At 32.2% G+C, this 22979-nt stretch overlaps 1 protein-coding gene across 4 annotated transcripts in view; it reads right to left on the bottom strand.

Annotated features, from left to right (window-relative positions):
* Positions 1-22979, bottom strand: part of TLL1 (tolloid like 1) — a 165874-nt gene that overhangs the window by 84330 nt on the left and 58565 nt on the right. For all 4 annotated transcript variants that reach the window (XM_039876316.1, XM_039876317.1, XM_039876318.1 and 1 more), the window contains 2 exons: positions 4861-4971; positions 1048-1128 (listed from right to left, as the gene is read on the bottom strand). In XM_039876316.1, the coding sequence (XP_039732250.1) occupies positions 1048-1128; positions 4861-4971 (192 nt within the window). The remainder of the gene's footprint in view (positions 1-1047; positions 1129-4860; positions 4972-22979) is intronic.

Raw genomic sequence — 22979 nt, 5'->3', positions numbered from 1 at the left:
GCTAAGTCCTTAATCCTTTATTCAGGATAGATATTCTGTAGTACAGATTAAAATTATAAATATTACATTATAGAGACAATAAATGAAACAACATTAAGATAGACAAAGCTCAGACTTCTGAGACAATGTGCTATCTATCTCCATTCATATGTCCCCTGGAACACAGCATATCAGTACACAACGTGAGCAGGTTAACATAAAATAGTCTATTCTAGAGCAGCTTTCAAATCTGTAGTAGTTAACTTTTGTTGATAACCTTTCTTAAATTTCTGTTACTGTTTTATTTTTCCTAAATTTGCATAATTATTTTTTCTTATTCATCCATCACTGTTGACACAAATATCCTATTACTAATATATCCTTCAGACACAATAAATATTGAATATATGCCCCCTATGTCAGTGTCCCTAACATGTCTTTTTAATATCCCAGAGCAAAGCATCTTTGCTTGGGAAAATTAATATTTGAAAGTGTTTACTTTCAAATATTTAATAATAATCCATCAATTTAAAGGGTGTTAGAATATGAACTTTGAACATATTTTTTAAAAAACAACTCAAATCTATAAATAGGGGTTAATAAATTCAATACCATAAATATTAACTAATTATAAAACCAGAAGGCAGTTCAAAAAATGTTCACCTATTTTTTAATCTAATAAATCAGTTTGTCAATTTACTTTAAGTAAATTTTATTTCAAAACAGCCATAATGGTTTTCATTTGATTAAAATTGATGTAATTCCATGCTTGATAAAAACACCTTAGTGTGATACTCAATTTACTGGAAATAAATATCAACAATAAAATAAATACTTAATACATTTTAACAAAGAGAAACTGAAAATAAGTTAACAAAACATATCAATTGCACAAATTAAGTTCTAAAAAACTCGCATCAAATATCAACTAACAAAATAAAAATAAAGGACTCTTTCTTAGTATATGCTCTTCACATACTTTGCATCATAATGGCAAACTGAACTGCTATGAGTATAATATTTACTGTACATCAAGTCAAGCGCCTGCAACTTTAAACATTGATATACCAGAGCCAATTCTTCTTATCCTGTCTATAAGTTGGTAGAGGGCCCCTCGTTTCTTTGACATACTGTGGTCTCCATATCCACCTTAAAGAATAAAAGAAAATAGTTAAGTTAAACTTACTGTATTTGAAAGTTTTATAAATAAACAACATTGATAGGCTACATTGATTTTTCTTTGAACATCTTTTTTTTTATGTGATCTTAGAGAGTTAGAGTCATGAATATCCATAAAATCTTAGAAGAGGATAAAAATTCTACAATAACAAATTTTGGTAACTAAAACCAAGGCAGTGGGGGAGATCCAGAGAGCAATCTACATGACTTTATTTGGACATCACAGAAATTGAGTCATCTGTTGACAATTTGAGACTTTTTTCTTCACTGCGACCATGACATCACATAGTGTTAAAGAAGATGACAGCAAGTTGTTCTGCCCTGTTGATTGCATTCCAGCTATTTCCCCAATGCAAACCGAATACTTCAGATGCCAAATCAGCAAATGTAATAAAAACATAAAAACAAATGTATAGTCGAGCATTGCTCCAAAGCTTTGATCAATTTTAAAATATTACTAAAAGCATATATTTTATAATGTATTCAAATACATTTTGAAAATTAGTTTCTATAATTTATAAAAACCAATAACACATAATTAGAAAAAAGTCACAAGGTAAGACAAAAAAGATGTTCAGCACAAAACACATTCTGTAATGCTACGTAATTTGCAAAATTTATAAAAATAGATGTAAAGAATTTGTAACTCAAAAGGTAGAGGAGAGGGTCAGAGTAAGGAAATACATCATTTCATAATTTTAACAACAAAGACTAGAAAAGGTAGATTCCTGTCAGAAGTGAGAAAGATCATTTGATGAAAATTAAGTCTTCCGATTCTCATTCCAGGAACTTAATAAAATGCTCTGACAAATCAACTCCTATTCACCCTTCTTCCGGGACAAATAATAGACAAATAACAAAAAGGTATCACTCAGTAAACAATGAATGACCGATAATGGTATCAGAACAAGTGCAGATGAATTTGTACTATTAAGAGTATGTGGCTTGTGAGTATCTTTGGGCTAAGACAATGCATGAGGGCCAGAAATCCATGAAAACAGCAAACTGTTCTTAGACTTTGAACTATTTCCTTCCAGTATCTGTTTTTCCCTCCTTTGAAATTAATACTGAAACTTAATTACCTAGGAAGCTATTAAAAAAAAACCAACCACCATAAAATTACCATATAAGGCCCTTATAGGAAAAAATCAATTAAGACCTTATAAGGTAAATAGGTTAACGTGCTTGTTCACTGACTAACAATGCTTAATTATCTGCATTACATGGTCACATTTTTGCTGTGCCCCTTGAGAAAAATTTTTGAAATTTTTTTCATTGAACATTTTAGAAAGATGAGGTAATACTTAAATGTATTCATTCTTAAGCAGTTATAAGAAATATTTTTAAAAGATGGCATCTATGTGTTTGAACAGACTCTTACGTAACAATTATATTTCATATTAAATAGGACTGAAACACATATAAATAGATTTAGAAGGAAGCTAATTGTGAGAAAAAAAGAAATGTCTTAGAATTAAGGTTATTATAAGAATAAGAGTAATTACAAACTTGAAAGAACCGATGTTTCAAGACTATTAAAGTAAATAATGTATTTATACTCAGGAATTTTGAATAAGTTTTATAGCAACTGAAGTAAAATTCTGCGGAGGAAGTTCATTGAAATGGAAAAAAGGAAATTAATAAAATAGGTTGTTATTTCTCACATATTCTAAAAACTAAATAAAAATATACTAACTAAATAAATATTTATGGGAAAGACAATAGATTTGAAATGAAGAAATAAGAAATATAATTAATTCAGCACAAACTAACAAGGGAAAAGAAAGAATTTTTTCTTACTCTATAATAAAATAAAAAATAAAATATGAGATACTTTTATATTATTTAAAATACAATTGTCTGAAATTCAATTGAATAGTGCAAGTTACTTTCAAACGTGTACCTTTCACATATAAATTTAGAATATATGTATTTTATGATTGACAGTAAATTTGTTTTATGCTATTTATCTAAAATTATGTTTTTTTCTTCCAAGTATTACTATTTCTGAGCTTAACTATAAGTGAAATGACAAAAATTAAATAGTATTAATTTTTTTTATTCACAGAAAATGAATGCCACCCAATACAAAGTAGGGGAGGGGACAATGGATTAAAGTCATAGCTTGAATAAATCTTGAAGCTAACGAAAATTTCTAAAAAAATGTAAATGTAACATGATAAATCTAGAATTTTGCCGAATTGTATCATTGCTCTCTTGTCCCAAATCTATTGTCTGTGGCCGTGTTAAGTGTGAGATAGAAACTGAAGAGGTGTCAATAAACATATCCTACAGGGAGGTACTGTCTGTGATCACACTGCAATGCAGGTCCCCTCCTATATTTGATGCATGTTTCAGAAAAGGCTGTCACCACATATAACAAAGGCTAGGGCATACTATTTTTAAAGTAGTGTTATTATTTTAAATAAGTTCTTTAAGTTTTATCATCTTACATAAGTTCCTTATTCGTGATAGTGGTGTTTTGATTTTATAGGATAATGTCCTTATTCTTAAGAAGTGCATGCCAACCTATTTAATTTCAAAATGCTATGTGGTCTGCAATTAATTCCAAAATGTTTTATTCACACTTATGCATGTATGCGTATACACAGAAAGTGCAAATGTGGTGAACTTAGCAATTGTTCGATCTTATAAGTAGGAATACTATTGTGTTGGTGCTTCTTGCACTATCCTATGAACTTTTCTCTATGTTTGAAATTTGTTATAATAAAAAGTTGCAAATAAAGTAAATTATGGGCAAAAAGATATTAATTCACAGTAAAAAATCTTAAGTCTAACTCTTGTCTGCTAGAAAAAATTATATATATGTGCGTGTATATATATATATATATATGTGTATATATATATATATATATTTTTCCCCCCCATAAGCTAGAAGAAAATAAAACTAGATTTGGGCATGAAGGGAGATTCGAAGAGATCAAAAAGCATGACACTAACAATTTTTTTAAATTATAACTATAGAATGCATTTTTATCATTGCAATTTTCTCCAAAATAAAATATAGAATAAAATTGTATTGAGATAATACAAAGACCTTTAAACTTTAATAAAAATATTTTTAAATGAGAACCAAATAACCTTTCAAACATTTCAAGTCTCAAACAGGCACAACTAAATCATGTCAGACAACTAAAACTAAAATCATCTTATGGGTTTTCATAAAAATTATATAGATAGATGGATTTTTCTAAATAAGTTTATGTATAATTACTCTATGAATAATTTCCATTTTGCAACTGCAAATGGGAGACAATTCAATGTAATGCTCAAGAGTGTGAAATCTGGCCATCCTCATAACTGAATTTTGGTCCTAACTCAGATACTTCCGGGTTATGTGATAATAAGCAAACTATCTAACCTAATCCTCAATCTCCTCACTTGTAAATCACAATTACCTGAGCAGCTACCCTCATGGGGTTGTTATGAGGATTCAAAGAGTTGATGTCTGCAAAGCACTTATCAGGCCCAATACATAGTAAACACCACAACATGTTTGTTTAATTCATTAATTAAATGACAACTATGAACAGATCTTAAATTTCTAAATAAGCTCATTTGTGTTTAGAAAATTAAAGTTGATCAGAGAGACATTAAAAGTGATCCAAAGAGTATGTATAGCATGTAAAGAGTATATTTTCTTCAAAATGAATGCAAATTGAATCAAATAATCAGCCATACCTGAGGTATGTCCAAGTTTTCCAAAAGGGTTCTGTGTAAGGTCAATTGTTCTATCTATTTGAAAGATATTTAAGTCTTCATCATCTAAGGCAATATCGCCCCAAAACACAGCTAAAAAAGAAAAGTTCAATTAAAATGTAAAATATTCGAAAGCAAAAAACATGCAAATAAAGCTAATTAGAAAAATATTACTAACATATAGAAATGTGGTGCATATATAAACAGATATTTCAGAATGTAATTATAACTGAATATATTGAACCTGTTACAGTATACTATAAGCCACCTGTAAAATGGCATTACCACATTTTTTTACTTTGGTTTGTGAGGTGAGGCCTAATATCATTTCCTTGAATGAAATAGTCACTGATTTAGAGGGGTTCAAAGAAAAGAGAAACCAGTAACCATGAACTAATTTGCAAACAAAATCTGATAAGAATGCATGCATTTATATTGGATGCTTGTGGCCAGAAGCAGGTTTTCACTGACAGGTAGGAGAGGTATAAAAACTAAAACATGTTCTGTGATAACTTTGTAAAGCAAGGAACAATCAAGGCAAAAGAACACCATGCTGTTATAGCAATTTATCAAATTTTTAATGAACTTTCTCTAAAACTGACATTGCCTCTGAGTCCCTATAAAATGTATACATAACTACAAAAAGTAATATTTAAGTTAACATTTACTTAGCAATGACTAAGTGCCAGGCCTGTGATATTTAATGACAAATAAAACATTGTCCATATTTTCAGAAGCTTCAAAGTCACTACCCTATAACCAGAGAACTCTCCACTCTTTCTTTTATACCCAGTCTTTTATGCTACTTAAAAGGCTCTGTAAACCACTGTGAAAACTGTAAGAGTCTTTATAACCAGTATGTAAATTTCTCTTTTAAGGTCAGAAATATACAATAGCATAACAAAACAAAACAAAAAATGTCCTTCTTGTTTATTTGAGTCCAAAGCTAGACTAATCAATCCCGTAGTACAACCAGATGTCAAAATATAATAACTTTAAGAAACAGTAAACTTAAAAGAAAGAATAAATTATTATGAAATAGTAAAACATTGACAAATGCCTTGGAAATTCTGAGATATTTGTTTCTTGATACAGGTTTATAAATTTTCTTTTTTAAAATTTTCGTCAGATTTTTCTTCTGCAAAATGAAAAGGGAGAGGGAAATACATTAAAAATTTACATAGTGACAATATCCACGCTTTTCAAATCTCTGTCCTTTACTGGATTCAAACCTCAATATTTATGAATTTAACTATGAAAACAGTTAATAAAATTAGTTAATTTGTGAAATTTAAATTTCAATCCTGAAAGCTGTATAATGCTTTAGGCTTTGATCAAAGGTTTACCATATAAAATTGCTTATCCAGTTGAGTTTCCTCATAAAAATTTGACATGAGATAAGAAGAGGCTAAGTTCATGTGTAAATCCAGAAAGGAAGAAAGTAAAAATTAGTTCAATGTAGATAATCAGTTCAACATACAGAAAATACCTTCATTAGAATTAGAATTCTTTCATTAACCCCTCTCTACTGCCAGTGGAATGTCAGTCTGTAGAAGCAGAAAGATGCTTCCTATCTTTCACTATCATAGAGACAAAGTAATGAAAAGTCTGTAAAAACAGTTTATAGCATGGGCTAAGCCGTTGGTCTTGATGCTTAAAATTGAATCCAGATTCTAATCAACTTCACACACAGGCAACAAAAACCACAGATGCTCCACTGCCCCTAAAGTCAGACATCCCATGAAATAGATGGCCTGTCTAAATAAAATATTTTGCAATTATATAAAAGGCTTGTTAGTTTTCATAAAAATAAATTTTGCAGTCTTTCCCCCCAAGATTTTCAGTGCTTTAAAGTAAAACCAAGTTTGCTAATTATTTCAATCTTCCACCATGTGTATTTACTATGCAAATAGTTGTGGGCACTGCTTGGCAGGGACTCTTAGCCTGGCTCTTCCTTTCTTAGTGCTGGGGGGCAACTAGAGACACTAAAACAGTGCTTCTCTAACATTAATTTGCATAGGAATCACAGTGGATCTGGTTAAAATGCAAGCTCTCATTTAGTAGGTCCAGAGAGAGGCCTCAAATCCTACATTTTCAACAAGCTCCCATTACCACAAATAATTATCATTGTCATCATCTTTATTAGTAGTATTTTTTTCTACAAGAATAAACTTTTACTTCTCTCTGAATTAGCTGATTGACTTGAAAGCTGAAGCACTCAACCAAGCAAAAACAGTTTGTCAGTACTGTATTTATATAATAAAAGTAGCATGAATAAAATAAAACCCAAATGTGTTTTAGATTTTTATTTTCTTGTAATGACTTTTCACATGCAATAGGATTCATGTCTTGATGGATTATATCAAAGACACATCAGCAGCCAAGGATATAACACTTCACAGAAGCAAAAACATTACTTCTGGGGACAAGAAAAGGCACAAGGCCAGATGATTCTTAAAAGGAGACAAAACTGTTCTGGAGTAGATAAGCCATTTTTTATTTATTACTATTTTTTCTGAACTAATAGCTTCAGAATAGCTTGGCGATTCTGAATATGCCATGAATTGTTTCGGGAAAAGAACAAATAATTCTTTGAGAACAAGCAGTAGTAAGTGACTAAACCAATTCATTCATGTGCAGACTTGATACACTGTTAAGTCATATACTTTTAAATCTGATATTATCAATAGAAAAAAATAGACATCCTAGAACATTCAACCTATCAAATAGTTTAAAATGCACAATTTTTTTCTTTATATTGCATCATTTATAGGCTTCTAATTCCTCCTCTATTTAAATCTAAGTGTCCTATTACTGCGTGCTAAAGTATTTACTTGTTGGCATAGCAATTTGGACCATGACATTTATATTAATATGGATTTGGAATTTGCATTATTATCTAACACGTATTTGTTATTTAGGCTTCAAGATATTTGTAATTCCCAAGTCCACTTAGGAGTTTTATGTTTTTGGGTTTTCTTTTTTTCTATATGGTATTTTCTATTTAGTTTTCATCAAAAAACAAAATTAAAAACAGTTTTAAAACTATGAGAAACTATGAATTATCACTCATTGGCCCCATTTAATACAGTAATTTGAGGTTAGTAATAGCAGAACTGAAAGCAATATAGGACATTGGTTATAAATGACAGCACTAGGCAAATGCTCAAGTACAATTAGAATATTTACTATCTGGAATTCTGCTTGGATTCTTATGGTCAAAATGGGGTGGGAGCTAACCAATAGGCCATAATAAAATGTCAAGAACGATTTCTAAACTACATGGAAAACCACAGGTTTTATTTTTCTCCTGGAGGCTATTTGCATTCATAATACTACAAAAAAAATTTTTTTTAATCGGAGATCAAGAAAGAATTCTTTTATTATAATAGGCAGAGAGAGAAACCCACTTTATAAAGAGTGTATGGTAGGAGACAGCAGTCTGAGACTGTGATTCCCTACACCCTAACTTTAAATCATGTCTGTACCACTCATTCCTTGAGTCCTCAGTGATTTTTAGCCTTTCAGTTCTGAAGCTGGGGTTCAAGGACCAGCTTAAGGAGGCCTCAAGTCTATAATTTCCTAAAAGCTGTGTGCAAAAAAAATATGTATGTGTTTATAAACACAGTCACCATATGTTTTGCAGAGGAGAGGTCCACAATAGATTGTTAAAAAGCATCACACAAAGTAAAGGACCACTATTTTTGCCAAAAGCAAAGCCTTGGGAGAAAATACTTGCAAGCTAAATACCCTCAAGAAGATAAATATATTTACGTGAATTAATGCTAAGCAATATGACAGCTGGTTACTACTTGAAAGTATACTATGTAGACAATTTGATAGAGTCTCCTCAGGCATTACCTACAGAAAGCCTTCCCAGAAACCCTGTCTCCCCAATTAACCTTTAGGTGTCTCATCCACTTGTGGTCTGTCAGTAATGGGTGAACATACACTATTTCATAATGGGTTTCAATTGTCTGAGAGCCTGACATAAACTAGGTCCTCAATATATGTTTTGAGGCACACACAAAAAAATGTGAATGATGAAATACCATGGAATAGGGTATAAGTTGTCTATAACAAAAACAAGGCTAGGCATGCTACATACTTCACAAATTTTCTTTAACATCCACAATACTAGATGTTTGACCATTCCAAAGAAAATATTTCAAATCCTTTCACTCTAGAGTGGATTACTGCTATATTCTTTGTATTAAAACAATGAAAAGGCAGCTACCTTTCTTTTTCATTTCAGTAGTATGTGTTAAGTATAGTTATGGGAAATGTGTCCCCTTTTCTTTAAACCCCACACCAAGATGCTCGGGAAATAAATGACTAAACTAACAGATCAGTTATCTTGAGATTTCTGGGTTTGGAGAGATAGTGCAAAGATTTAACAATAGCCAAGAACAGTTGCTTATTACAAGTTTTCCATATACAGTTTAAACTTTCTGCTTTTATTGATATTGGATTTAGGGAAGAATAATGATGTCATGTGAAGGCCTGACAAGGCTGCTTTAGCTGTTTCAGCCTCCAATAAAGGCCTAGTGAAAATTTCCTCAGACAAGGGCAACACTGAAGGCTCAAAAGTCAACTATTTTTACATGATTGACAACCTCTAAGCAAATTCCCAAGGAAAAGTAAGATTTGGTAAAAGTTATATATACATTTTGGAGACAATGTTACATTACCTAAAAGAGAAAATAATTTTCTGGTGTCATTTCATATGCACAGGAAAAATTTTCTCCCCAAATGGCATGTGTGAAAGTTAATTTAACTTCCAAGATTGGGAAACAATTATCTAAAATTTTAAATTTTAGGTACAATATAAAAATAAATAAAGATATTTTTTATATAGACTCTCAGAAATACTCTTACAAAAAATAAAGATAAGAATGTTTTTCACATAGTACATTTCTTTCTTAAATTTCTTTCTAGCAATAAAAAAGAACATATTTGGAATCCAATTATTTCAGTGATTTTTCAAAAGAAATCATCCCATGCAATGTTGTATTTAAATATGTTTTAGGGTTTTTTTCCCCAAGAGCTGCGTTTTCACTTCTGCCATACACTATCACACAAACTGAACAAAGTCATCTAAACTACAGTTTAAATGTGTGCATTTAGCTAAGTACAAATGATGAGTTAAATAAAATGGTTTATTCATCTTTCCCTCATAAACCGGGTTGAAGGGCACTTCTGGGTAAAATGACTCTATCTGGCCCTTTAAAACAAGATGTCTTCATCTACCAAAAGAGGATTATTTGGAGGAAGGTAGCATGGTGCAATATAAAAGGTTAGATACTGCTTGGATTAATGGTTATCAAAGAAACTAAAAAGAAACTGTCCAAATGTACTCTAAATTTAGAGGTCCCTTCAAAGAACACAGAACTGCTGCTATAGTTAAACAGTCTTCAACTATTTCCTGAATCAGGAAATAAAATGTAATCAATATAAAATCAAAAGTTCCATCTAAAATACAAAACAAATAAACATGAACATACATATACACATACACCATGCTAAAGCAAGGAATATTCCTCTAGAATATGGAGATACTGGATAATAAAATCATTTTCCATAATATTAATGAGCTTGGAGATGAGTCTAGCTTGATCAATAGATTCTGAACACAGGACACAAGCAGCAAGTTGTCTTTTTAAAGTTTTTTTTTTCCGTTTCAAAAGCGATTTTACATTACAAATGTGATTAAATGTTAAATTTTCAAATAAACATCTCTCTCTTTTTAAGACAGAAAACAAAACTTTTCCCATAACAAAAGATCCATTGAAATACCATATCAATCTGCATTTATAGCCCACAATGCCCATGGATAGGATTTCTCAGGACATTTTTAAAATATCACCCATACCACAAATATTCATTTTGAACTCTTTGTCTCAAAAGAGAAAACACTGACAGAAAAAAATCTTCGATCAAGAAATATAAAAATAAATATTGAAAAAGTTTTGTGTTCAGTCTATTTTCTGGAGCAAGCTTTAATAAAATGAATTGTTGTAGTTCATACGTTTTTAAAAACTGCCATTCTTATGCTGCTCAAATAATGAATATACTATAATCAACCACTACCAAATTTGGTTCATTTATATTTCCCATCATACGTCTTGTAATGACAGAGCAAACACTTGTTTTTTTCTTCCCTTAGGCTGTAATTGTTTACATTTGTGACCAGAAGTAGGAATCAACCCTGATACTTATTTTTTAATTAAGTTTGTTTTCTAAATATTGACACTAGCTCTTGGAGTAAATCTTGATGTTTTCCTGGAAGTAAGACTGTTCATGCAAATGTATTATTTTCTATTTTGTAGCTATGTTTTACCCACTGGCTAGACTCCTCCACACAAACAGAAGAATCTTTTTTACCATTTTTTATCCATTTTCATTTGGTCTACCATTGTGATAAGAGAGAAAATGTTGCATTCCAAACTTTCTGATTATTATTTATCATTGTAAAAGACTTCCTCATGGGCACAAGTCAAAGGCTGGAGTGCTTTTACTTCAGTTAATAACCCCCACAACCCTCAAAACAACATGTACTCAGCAAAAGAAACTTTGCAAAATTTATAAATTCACTGACATCTTAAAAACATGACTCCACATACTGATTTCTGTTGCTTTTCTTCTTAGTCTTAGAGAACTTAAACAATTAAGAAGATTATTAAGTAGAACTTTATTCACACCATAACAAAATTGAAAGGTCTTTCAAAAAGTTGAAAGATCTGTGACATATCTCTAGTCAATATTGTTTTCAACATTTTAAACTTGTTCTTCAAAAGCTCCATAAAGTGTCGGTAATTTATACTAATATCAAATATATGGTACTTAATATCAGTAAAGTACTCTCATCAACATTATCCCCTTTGAGCCTCAGAAAATCCTAGGATATTGATTCATACTAACCTACTGATTTACTTTTTAAAAGCTTACAATTCTTTAATACCTATTGTATTATAATATCTACCTTTTACTTGATATAGCAGTTTATTATCATTTCCAGGTTGTTTGAGTTACAAGATGCTGAGTCAAAAGCATCGCCTGGCTAAAAATTTCAATTGAGGTCATGCTGGTTATCCATCTTAATTATGTGGGATGTGAAGAAATAGGTGGTTCCTTTATTTTTTAGATTTGCAGAAACAAGGATATTATCTGCGCAGGCATATAAAGATAATATATTTTATTTGGAAATTGGAAATGATCTACAGAGGAAGTATTTACTAAGGGAAAACTAAGTTCATCATAACTCGCATACTGGAAGTGACAAAACTACCAAAGACCCTGCTTATTATCTAGTTGCCCTGTTAATTTTATTGAGTAATTTGCTTTTAATGTTTCAAGCCCAGAGATAAGAAAGTACAGGAAACTTGATGTTGAAATACAAAATGAATACATGTATATTATCTAAATAAAATCTTTATAAATACCAGGAAATTAAGGTCCTTAATTACATCATTTAAAAATTTAAGTATTTAGGACTAGCATAAATTTTAGGTAATAAAATAAATTGGAAAATTAATTAAATCCTCCAATTTCTCTGTAGTATTATCGATCAGTTAATTTTAAAAAGAGAAGAACTTTGAAGTTAAAAATCTACCAAATTTGTATCATGAACAAAAATTATATCTTTAATATTTACCAGAATAATCCAGTTGGAATTTTAAAAATCTGTTATAAAACAAACCAATGTCTAAAATTGAAAAGAAAGGTCATAAATAAAGAACTCCTCCAAAAGAATAATACCTTTAAAAACTAATGTGTTAAATCCATTTTTTTTTTCTTGAATTTCATTAGTGCCTGTCTAGTGAAGAAGCAAATAAATGACTGTTACAGTCATGGTCTCCGAGAAAAAGTAATTCAAGTGTGCAACCAATTGTAATGATGGACTGTCATTTATAGATACTCAGTATTATGTGTAGTTAGAGCTAAAGGTTCAGCACTAATAAAACTGGATGCCCTGTGAGCAGTTGCCAGGGTAATGTGACAGATCTAGCAGTGAAATCTATTTTTAATATTCCTTGCAATAATTCAAAATGGCCTTAAAATACCCAGTCTACTGTCATTTTCTGAATGATAAAATAGAAAAAAATAAAAGGCTAACTAGTCAATTAAAAATTGTTTTTGAGTGGTTGTTTAAAAAACATACCAGAAAGAAATCTAGCTATGGGAGATGAACACACAGTATAAACATATATGCCTTACTGTTAAAGTGTACAGCTGAAACTTATTGGATTTTGTTAACCAATGTCACCATAAATAAATTAATTTAAAAAATTTTAAAAATTTAAAAATTTAAAATAAATAAATAAAAAGCATACCTAGTGCATTAAATTATTTTTTCCAGCTTTATCGAGAAATAATTGACATATAACATTGTGAGAGTCTAAGGTGTACGATGAAGTGATTTTATATGAGTATGTATTGCAAAATAATAACCACAATAAGGTAAGTTATGCATCCACCTGCTCAGTTACATTTTTTTATGGTGAGGACTTTTAAAATCTATTCTTTACAACATTTTAATATACAATAGAGTATTGTAAACTATAGTCACCATGCTATGATATACTAAATTATTAATCTCTAAAGAAAGGGATTGTGCCTTAATTATTTTTGAATCTCCAGTACCTAGCACAATATCTAGCTCAAAAGAGAAGTCCAGTAAATAATAATAAATAATAAAATAATCTAATAATTTTAATATAATGAAAATATATTAAAATGAATAAAAAAGGAATGGCAACACAGTGGTAATAAACACTACTAGCACCCATGAAAACTTCCCAGTAAAAACAAACAAACAACAACAAAAAAAACGACTGATTCTAAGTTCGTGGTAGGAAGTGAATAAGATGAGCCTGGACATATTACAATACCAGAAAGCAATGAAGCTACAAAAGATTAAAGCATTGTGTTAAAGGATTCAGAAACTATTGATTAAGATTCCACTGGCCAAAACTGGGACTATTTGAGCATTGATAATGATAATAAGTAACTGCATTGAAACATATAATCAAATATGTTTAAGTCCGTTAGTTCACCAATAACACTAAAAAACAACTGAACACCTTTGAAGGATGCTAGGAAATCAACTCACTTATTTTACAAACATATGTATAAAAAGAAATAGATTCTACAAAATGCCTTCTGATAACTAGTGAGAGTGGGTATTTGTGCATACATTCTTGGAATTCTTCTTCTTTCATAAATGGTCTATTTCCATTTTCCGGAATGTTTTTTCTTCAGAAGGTTTGTCCTATGTTCGTTGATTGTAGATATACTCTGGACACTAAATTTTTTCTCATTACAGTAGTTTCTGGTTTATACAGACTACAGTTTATTAAATGCACTCAATTTAAGTAAATGAATTTAATTTTAACATAATAAACTGTACAATGCTTTTGCTTTGTATTTTGTGATTTTAAGTCATATTTAAGCAACAGATCTTTTGCTGAGGTCATAAAAATAGTTTCTTACATTTCCTTAAATTCAAATATTTACTTTTCATTTGTATGTCTTTAGTTCACATTCAACTATTTTTTCTTTTGTGATAGGTAAAAAATTTATCTTCTTCTGCATGGATAACTAACTCTCCCAGCCCCCTGTAAAGAATGGCCATACTTTGTCCAAATATCTTCGATGCCGCCTATCATATATGTCATATATGTAGGCCTTTGTTCAATTTCATTGGTATATTAGTCTTTAATATCTTATTGTATTATTAATGATCTCATTATGATTAATCTTTATGTATAATAGGATTAATTCTCTTAAGTTTTCAAAATTTTCTCAGTTGTTCTTAGCAATATGATTATCGATATGAATTTTAAAAGCAGATTACCAAGCTACAAGAAAAATCCTTTTGAGATCTTGATTATAATTGTATTGACTCTATAAATTAATATAGAAAACATTGTCATTTTAAAGATATTTAGTTTTCATACTCATGACTGTATTTCAAATTATTCTGGTTTTATTTACACCTTCCCACAAAGGTATAACTTCCTCTTTGTAAAGATCTGATATATACCTTGTTGAATTTATTTCTCCGTAGACTTTTAGATTTTGTTGTTATAATAAATACTAATGTTTTAAATTACTTTTTCTAAGTGTTTCTTGTATATAAGAAAATGAATTTTATATTTTGATCTTGTACTCATCATATACGTTGAATATTTCCACTAGCTCAAATAGATATCTTATATTTCCTATAAAGACAATTCTCTATCATCTGAAAGTAATAAATTGTGTTCACCTTTCTAGTTTCTCTGTGTGTGTATAAACTTATTTTTTATTTTACACAATTCCTAAAACCTTAATATTGAAAATAAGCACTAATAGCAGGAATACCTGTCACAGCTTTTAAAGATAAGCCTTCTAATATTTTACCACTGACCATTCTTTTAGCTAAAGGGTTTTAGTAGATACCTTGTCAAGTCAAAGAAGCTTCTTATGTTCCTAATTTGGATTTTTGCATTTTGATTAATAAGAGATCAGACCATAATATTTTCATTGTTTACTTTTAGAATCAAAGTTACAGTAACTTCATAAAAAGAGCTGGCAGACATTATTTCTTTTCTAGTCACTTGGACAATGTATATAAGAACAGGATTATTTATTCCTTAAATGATTGGCAGAAATTACTTGTAAATGTGTATGGGCATGGTATGATATTTAAGGGTGGATTTTTTTTTTCTATACAGTAGCCTAGAAGTTTTCTGTCTCCACTTCTCCTAAAAATATGGAGAGAGATGGGAGAGGACCACTACTAGAGTCTTTTCTATGGTGTTTTTAGGGGATGCTCTGATGGGCTGCCCAGGTCCCACCTCTTATTCGGAGAATTTACTCCCAGATGCTCGAAAGGTTATTGATTGAAAGACCTCAGCTGTCAGCCCTCTTGGCTGAAAAGCTGCCTCATCCATAGTCAAACCCACTTCCCATAAGTAGCTAGCATCCAATGACTGAGAGAGGAAGATACATAATAGTATAGCACCCTCAACCCAACTAGGGACATCTCTGATGGGTCATTCTAACATGAGAGCTCTAAATTTGTCTGAGACCTTCACTGTGACTACATTATAGTCCAATATCCTCTATCCAATCCTGGTTCCCTCCCTTCCTTTTCACAACTGGTTATCTCAAGAATTTTTCCTGATTACCCCCCACATGCTAATCTTCAATATAGAGTCTGCTTTCTGAGTAACCCAACCTGTGACAGTTGGTTCAATATTGGTACAGATAAACATGCACTAAAATACTATTTTGGAGATGGAACTTTTGGCTGGCAATGAGAACCTCATGATTGGTTGTAGGTGGAACACAAATAGCCTCTGGTGTAAGATAACAGTTTAATAGTTAAGTCTTCCTTCTGTAGTGAAATAGATTGTAAAAAAAAAAAAAGTATGTTGGCGTGATATATCAGCTTTTGTGCAATATAAGGGAAATAGTAACTCTTAGGACAGCAAATAAGGTGGCTAATGCTAAACTCTATTGATGCTAACAAAAGACAGAGAGCAATTTATCAGTAAATACCAATTATGAGTAAAAGCCAGAAAGCCTTCTCGGCAGCATATAAAATGCTCTCGTCTCTTACAGCTTGATGACAGAGAAAATCAAAGATGAGGTCCAGGACCTAATAATTCTAAGAGTTATAAAGTTCAAGGAAGGGCCATCCTCCCAGTCTCAGCAGGCCAGCTATACCAAAGTCAGATCCTACTTGGAAAATAACAGTGCCCTGACACATGGGATGGAGAAATATGGGTTGATGCTCCCGAAAATCTTGAACTTCCAGATTTCTTTGAAACCTCTGAGCCTGAAGAAATGGCTCTCCCCTTGTTTAAAGGTGATGCCAGTGACACTTCCCTAAAAGATACCATGTAAACCTCAAGATCTGACATCACCTCTCTTCCTGGACAATAAACCAAAAACTAGTGTTAAATCACAGTATAGCCTGACCAGGATGAGTCGGGCCTATAACAAGAGGCAAAGGACTATATCCAAAAGATCTTTAGAACCTAGACAAGTTGTATCTGGCAGAGCCCCGAGAGGATTCAAAGGCTCAGTTGTAAGGACATAAAGTTATACAAAAGAGTTTATTCATTTGGAAGCACTATCCTGGGATACAGTATTCAATACCCTAGAAAGGACACTGGAAGATAATGCAAACATGCTATTAAAATAAAGTACTGATGTACCTTAAGTAAGAGAGAAATGCCAGAACTTCCAATTCAGAGGGATTAAAAGGCTCAGAGAAGCAAGTATCCTCAAATGGACATACTTTGCTCTGATAGAAAACCCACCAGATGACTATATGACAGAGGAGGCCCCTAAAGATATACCATTTACCTAGGCTGTAAGGAACATGCTGGTGAAAGGAGAACCAACATCACTAAGAAGTAATGTACAGTAACTAACAACGGTGTATGTCAAGTATACTTCAATAAAATAAACAATTTTAAAAAGTGAAGATCTACTGAAAGCCAAGACTGATGGCACAGGATGATGTTACAGAATGGCTCACTGATAACAATGGGTATGATAGAATCTCGAAAAACTAAGAGGTCATAGGATAAGGCTCAACTGCCATCAGCCATGTGGAGGCAATTACCATAATACGAGACAAGACTATGGTCATTTGTGGGAAGCTTGACCCTCAGAGACTTTTGAGATAGTTAATAGAGCATGACATCCAAGGGGTGAAATATATGGGCAGCCAGCCAAGGGTATTATTCAATATATACAATAAAAAATATGAAAGCTGTATAATCAGAAGATTAAGAGTGGTTACCTCCCACCCCCCCAAAAAAATACCTTACTGAGCTTCAGTATATGAGCCAGTTTTAAGACCCGAGTTGGGCCTAAAACAAGAGGCAAAAGACTATATCCAAAAAGATCTTTAGAACCTAGACAAGTTGTATCTGGCAGAGCCCAGATATTGAAGGAGTTATTAGGTCTCCAGGAGGAAGAATCTTGTAATACTCTGAAATGAATACGTGATAATGAGTCCTCAGTCCTTCCACAGCAGCCTACAGCTATTTCCATGGATAACTATACAGAGATGGACTGTTGAGGACTGTTGGAAACAGGATCTAAGTTGACACTGACACTTACAAACCCAAAGAGCTAACATGGGCCAACTGTTAGAGTGGGACCATCTAGGAAGTAATAAATTGATTCTTGGCCCAGGATTGACTCACAGTCTTCCCAATGGGTCTGTGACCCATCTAATGGTCATTTTCCAGGTCACTAAATGTATAAGTGGGATTGAGATAGGGAGCTGGCACAACTTCTAGATTGGTTCCTTAGCTTTCAAGATTCATCGTAGAGGGGAAGCCTCTTAAACAGCAATCCACACACCCCTCAGGCAAGATATTGAATCAAAACGATTTTTTTTGATAGTTCTACTTAGGAATGGGATTTGCAAAGCTGGAAGAGAATATTGCTCCCATCATAACTGTGTAAAAAAAAAAAACAAAATAATTGACAAACTGTCATTTGTCTTCAATCCAGAGAGCTAACATTGCAAAGTGAACTGAATTCCATTTAGTAACAAGCCCTTCCAAAAAGACATGAGACACATGAACTATTTCACCTCTAGCAGAACATGAGAGGAAGAGACAGCCCCTTAAAATGGAATAAGAAGAAAACATTTCAAATTTCAACAAATTCTTAAAATCTGAGTATGGACTAGCATCGCAATAAAAAGCCAAGATGGAGAGGCAGAAGTGGCCCTATTACCATCACTCCTGGTGACCCATTAGGAAATTTGTGTCTTTCATTCTCCATAGCTCTGGACTCAGAATTTAAAGAGAAATGCTTATTAAGAAAGAAAGAGCTTTTTGCCAGAAGACAAGGCAAGAATCTCATTGAAGTTTTAACTATGACTGCTGTCTGAAATCTTTGGGCTTTTTGAGGAAAGGACCAGCAGGCAAAATAAGGTGTCACCATCCTGACAGGGTAACTGATCCTGATCATCGGAGAAGTTGGGGCCGCTGTTACACATCTGAGAATGGAGGAATATGTTTGGCAGCAGGAAACCCCCTGGGTACCTCATAATATTTTCTTGACCAAGTTTAATTCTAATGCAGCAGCCATGGGCTGAGAAGGGCATGGTAAGCAGTGGCTTAGGTCCCTCAGGGGCGTGAGTGTGGGTGTAACCACTTGATAAGCCACCTAGACTAGCCAAGGAGAATGGTATGACCTTGGGGAGGGGAAAAAAAAACAACTCATGAATTCCAGCTTCTGTTGGACATAACAGATATTGGATTACTACTGAACCAATTCAATTTCATATATGATTTATTCTTTAAAACAGAATAGTTATAATCATTTAAATAAAGTGTTAATTATATTTTTAAGAAGCATACTTTAGAATAGAAATGTGAATAGGTAAAAAAGTAAAGGTAAATACTCTCGGAGTCCAGTCATACATGGTCAAAACAATAATGTCTATTTTAAAGGCTAGCATTCTTATGTATCCAACGAAAACAGATTTAAACCCAACCTCTTCTTATAGCTTTCACTTACCAGGAGAGAATAAAGATCAAGCATGGAAAGTAATAACTCTCTAATATACTCTAAATGTCTCAAAGAATTCACCTGTTTAAAAATATATTTAGTCATATTTCTGTTCCTGTACAGTCCACTGTAGTTGATTCTCACTGGATTATTTCCAAAGTCATTGTGAATGTTTATGTTTCTGTTCCTGCTTTTGAACATTTAGAAATTAAAGAAAGAAAGGTTTCTTACAGAAACACCAATGTTTAAAGTATTTTTAAAATATGTCACTACTAAAATAGAGCATCTCTAAACACAGAAGTAGTGAATAAAAATAGAAATTATCTGATTAATTATAAATATTCATAAGCAAAAGCAGAGAGTAAAATCTTTTTAATTTAATTTTTATTCAAAAAAGTGGTCTTCTATGGCTTTAGAATACTCGTTAAATATAAGTTCAATGTTTACATCTTATAAAGTAATGGGACATTCAGAATCTTTCTTAGCTTGTGTATTTCATGTTAATGAATATCCTTACAGTCACACAGAATGAAAATCTGTGTGGGAACTGCAGATTCCTATAAAATTATACATATGACATTACACAGAGTAACACTAACTAGGAATAACTTCTCATAAACTTTATATGTTAAGAATGTGCCCTTGTGATAATAAAATATATGAAACGAGATTCTTCAAAGGATTAGTTAACATTTTCAACATTTTAATATAAAAAAGTCCTTCTGAGTGCAGTGATTAATAATTTTGAACTTGTGTTCTATTGTTTATTTTCATGACATTAAGAATGCCACACATTCATGAAAAGAAGAGAAAAGCAGACCCCAAGTCATTTCTGTTAGGTCATTTCTAAAATAATAACAAAAAAACCCCAACCAATTTATGATACTCTCTGCTATCATAACTTGTAACCATTCAAGGATATTTTCATATATTTTTCTCAGAACTTGGCTTATAGCTAGAATTGTTGAATTTGGAGCCTGTTTGAATGGATTCAACATATATGCAGAATTTTTTTAAAGAATGTGTGTATATATAAATACTTGTAATGTTAGGCACTCCAACTGTACTAAATAAAAGTTATAGACAATGTTTGATACTTAATGGCTTGGGGTCCTGATTTCTTTCCAAATGAATGTTCACTGAAACACGATAATAAAAGTAAAGCTACATATGCAATAAAAAATAGACCAATTATGCATTTCAGTATCAATGTAAACATACTGGGAGTGACTAAAGATATCTGGCCAACTATCAAGGCACAAATTAAAATTTTAAGCTGAACTCAGACTTTCTAGACTAGAATACAATTTAATATTGGCAAACAAAATTTCCAAGTTCAAAGAAGAAGGTCCTGTGGTTATCAGAAATCTCTCATAAAATATTGGAAATGAACCAGAAATAAAAATATTGCTTAAAATACCCAGAGGTATAAACTTAAGGGAGAGAAAGCAATTCTCAAAATATGTTTTGAATTTTGCTAAACAAAAACATTTCAATGTGAAATTTAATTTTGCCAAGCTCAAAACACTTCCAAGTTCTCCAAGGCTTAACGCATACACATTTATATTCTTTCTTTTCACCACCCAAGCAACAATGAGAGTAGCTTTCCAAAACCACGATTGATATTTCTCTGACTGAAGGTATCACACACAGTTCCCTATGTAGCTCACCATAACCATTAATACAGTCACATAGAGAGAACAGCTCTGACATTTAAGAGATGAACTATAACATTTCCTATCTTGTGGTTAGAAAAAAATGACATTTTGGTTGAAAACGTTATAATTTGAATTTTTCTTAAAAAGTACTGTCAAGACAAAACTCATTATCTTCAGCTCTTTTAAGCCAGCAATGTGGCTAAAATGGCTTAGATTTTCTCTGGGAGAGAGCCGACACTTCCATGTTCTTTTTAATAATTGTGTATTTAATACAACTGTTTTGGCAAATAAAGATACTCTAACGCATAGCCCAAAAGAGTATGGTCTGAGCCTGAAATTGAGAACGTCTTCCCTAAAAGAGCAGTGAAAAAGCAGTGATTTTCACCATTCTCATGCTTGGTCTATGTTCCGAAGCTGAGAACAGATGAACTTAGCAACTGGAGCTAAGAATTCAGAATTGGAACTGGGCACAGAAAAAGTGTACTTTGAAATCCTCTGGCCTAAAAGCAGTTTGTTAACTCTTAGAAGCACGAGTCCTTGTGTATATTATATAATGGTTACTAATGTAATATTTCTTCAAAAACATTCAGAATGATCTCAGACATGTAGATACATGCTTCTTGTTTAGGAGTTCCACGTTACGAAAGTACGAAAGAAAAGTCAAAGTGTACAAATAAATTAAAATTCTTTTTCTACAAACAGAATTCTGAGCCCAAAGACAAGTAAAGCACTCACTGGTAGCTTGTCTCTGAGAAGGGATGCAAAGAGTGCTATATTTCTTACTTCTACACTTATTTCTCATAATGACTTTAGGAGGTGGGTGCACCTCTTTAATAGATAGGAAACCAGAGGTCAATGTTAGTTTTAGTAAGGGGTAAAATTCAAACTCAAGCATTTTATCATTGTTATATTAACTCATAAATAAACCTCTACTAGAAACCAGGCTAATTGTAATCAGATAAAGGATAAACCCAACATAAATTCTATTCATTGCCTTTAAAATTGTCTTTTTCTCCAGTGGTATCTTAGTATGTAGCTTTGTCATTGCCCTCTTCCTCTTGTCCCATATTTTGTGTGAATCATCATATTCTTTTGACTCTGCCTATACACACTCCTAGTAACTTTTCTGTCTTGTCTAATGTTTCCATCAGCATGCTAGGCCAGGCTCTCACCACCTTTATTTGAACTAATTAGTAGCTTTCGTACTGGCCTCTGGCATGCCACTCAACAAGTTAATTTTTCTGGAGCACTTTTAACATTACTCTTCCACACAAAACCTTCAATGAATGGCCCCATCTTCCCTGGTACTATTTCTCAAAGTGTGAGCTATGGATTTTCACACTAGAACTAGTGAGGAGTTAGAAAAAAAATGTTGATTTCTGGCCTTGAACTCCAATCCATTGGAACATATTCTCTGAAGATAGGGTCCATAAATCAGCATTTTAACTAACCTCCTGGGTGATGTTTATAAGCTTTAAAGTTAAGAGCTCCCCGCCCCTCAAAGTGTGGTTTCATCTTTTGCTCCAGTCTTGTCAGCCTTTTCATTATTGTCCCATGGCCACGGGCTTAGTTCTCTTTTTGTCTTCATTCAAGCTCTTTGTTGTTACTCCCTTTCCTCTATTCTTTTATTAAGACCCAAATCGACATCCTTCATGCTTCCACTCTAAATACTGTAATGCTTCTTTGTATTCTGGGCAAGGGAACATTACACATCAAATTTTTAGATGGCAGTATAATAAAATATAATACAAATCCATCTACCTTCATGAAAAGTGGATAGTTGACATTCTGTCTCAGTGACTCATGGTAGGTACTATGAACACAGATTATTGAAATCTGCAAAAATACACATCTATGTTGTCATTAAGGTCACTGTGTTCTCCCGTGGTTGTATATGGGGTTACTTCTCCA

The sequence above is a fragment of the Pteropus medius genome, unplaced genomic scaffold, assembly GCF_902729225.1.
Source record: "Pteropus medius unplaced genomic scaffold, Ma_sr-lr_union100, whole genome shotgun sequence".
Lineage (NCBI taxonomy): Eukaryota > Metazoa > Chordata > Mammalia > Chiroptera > Pteropodidae > Pteropus > Pteropus medius.
The sequence above is the reverse complement of the archived record's forward strand: the minus strand, read 5'-3'. Positions and strand labels throughout refer to the sequence as shown.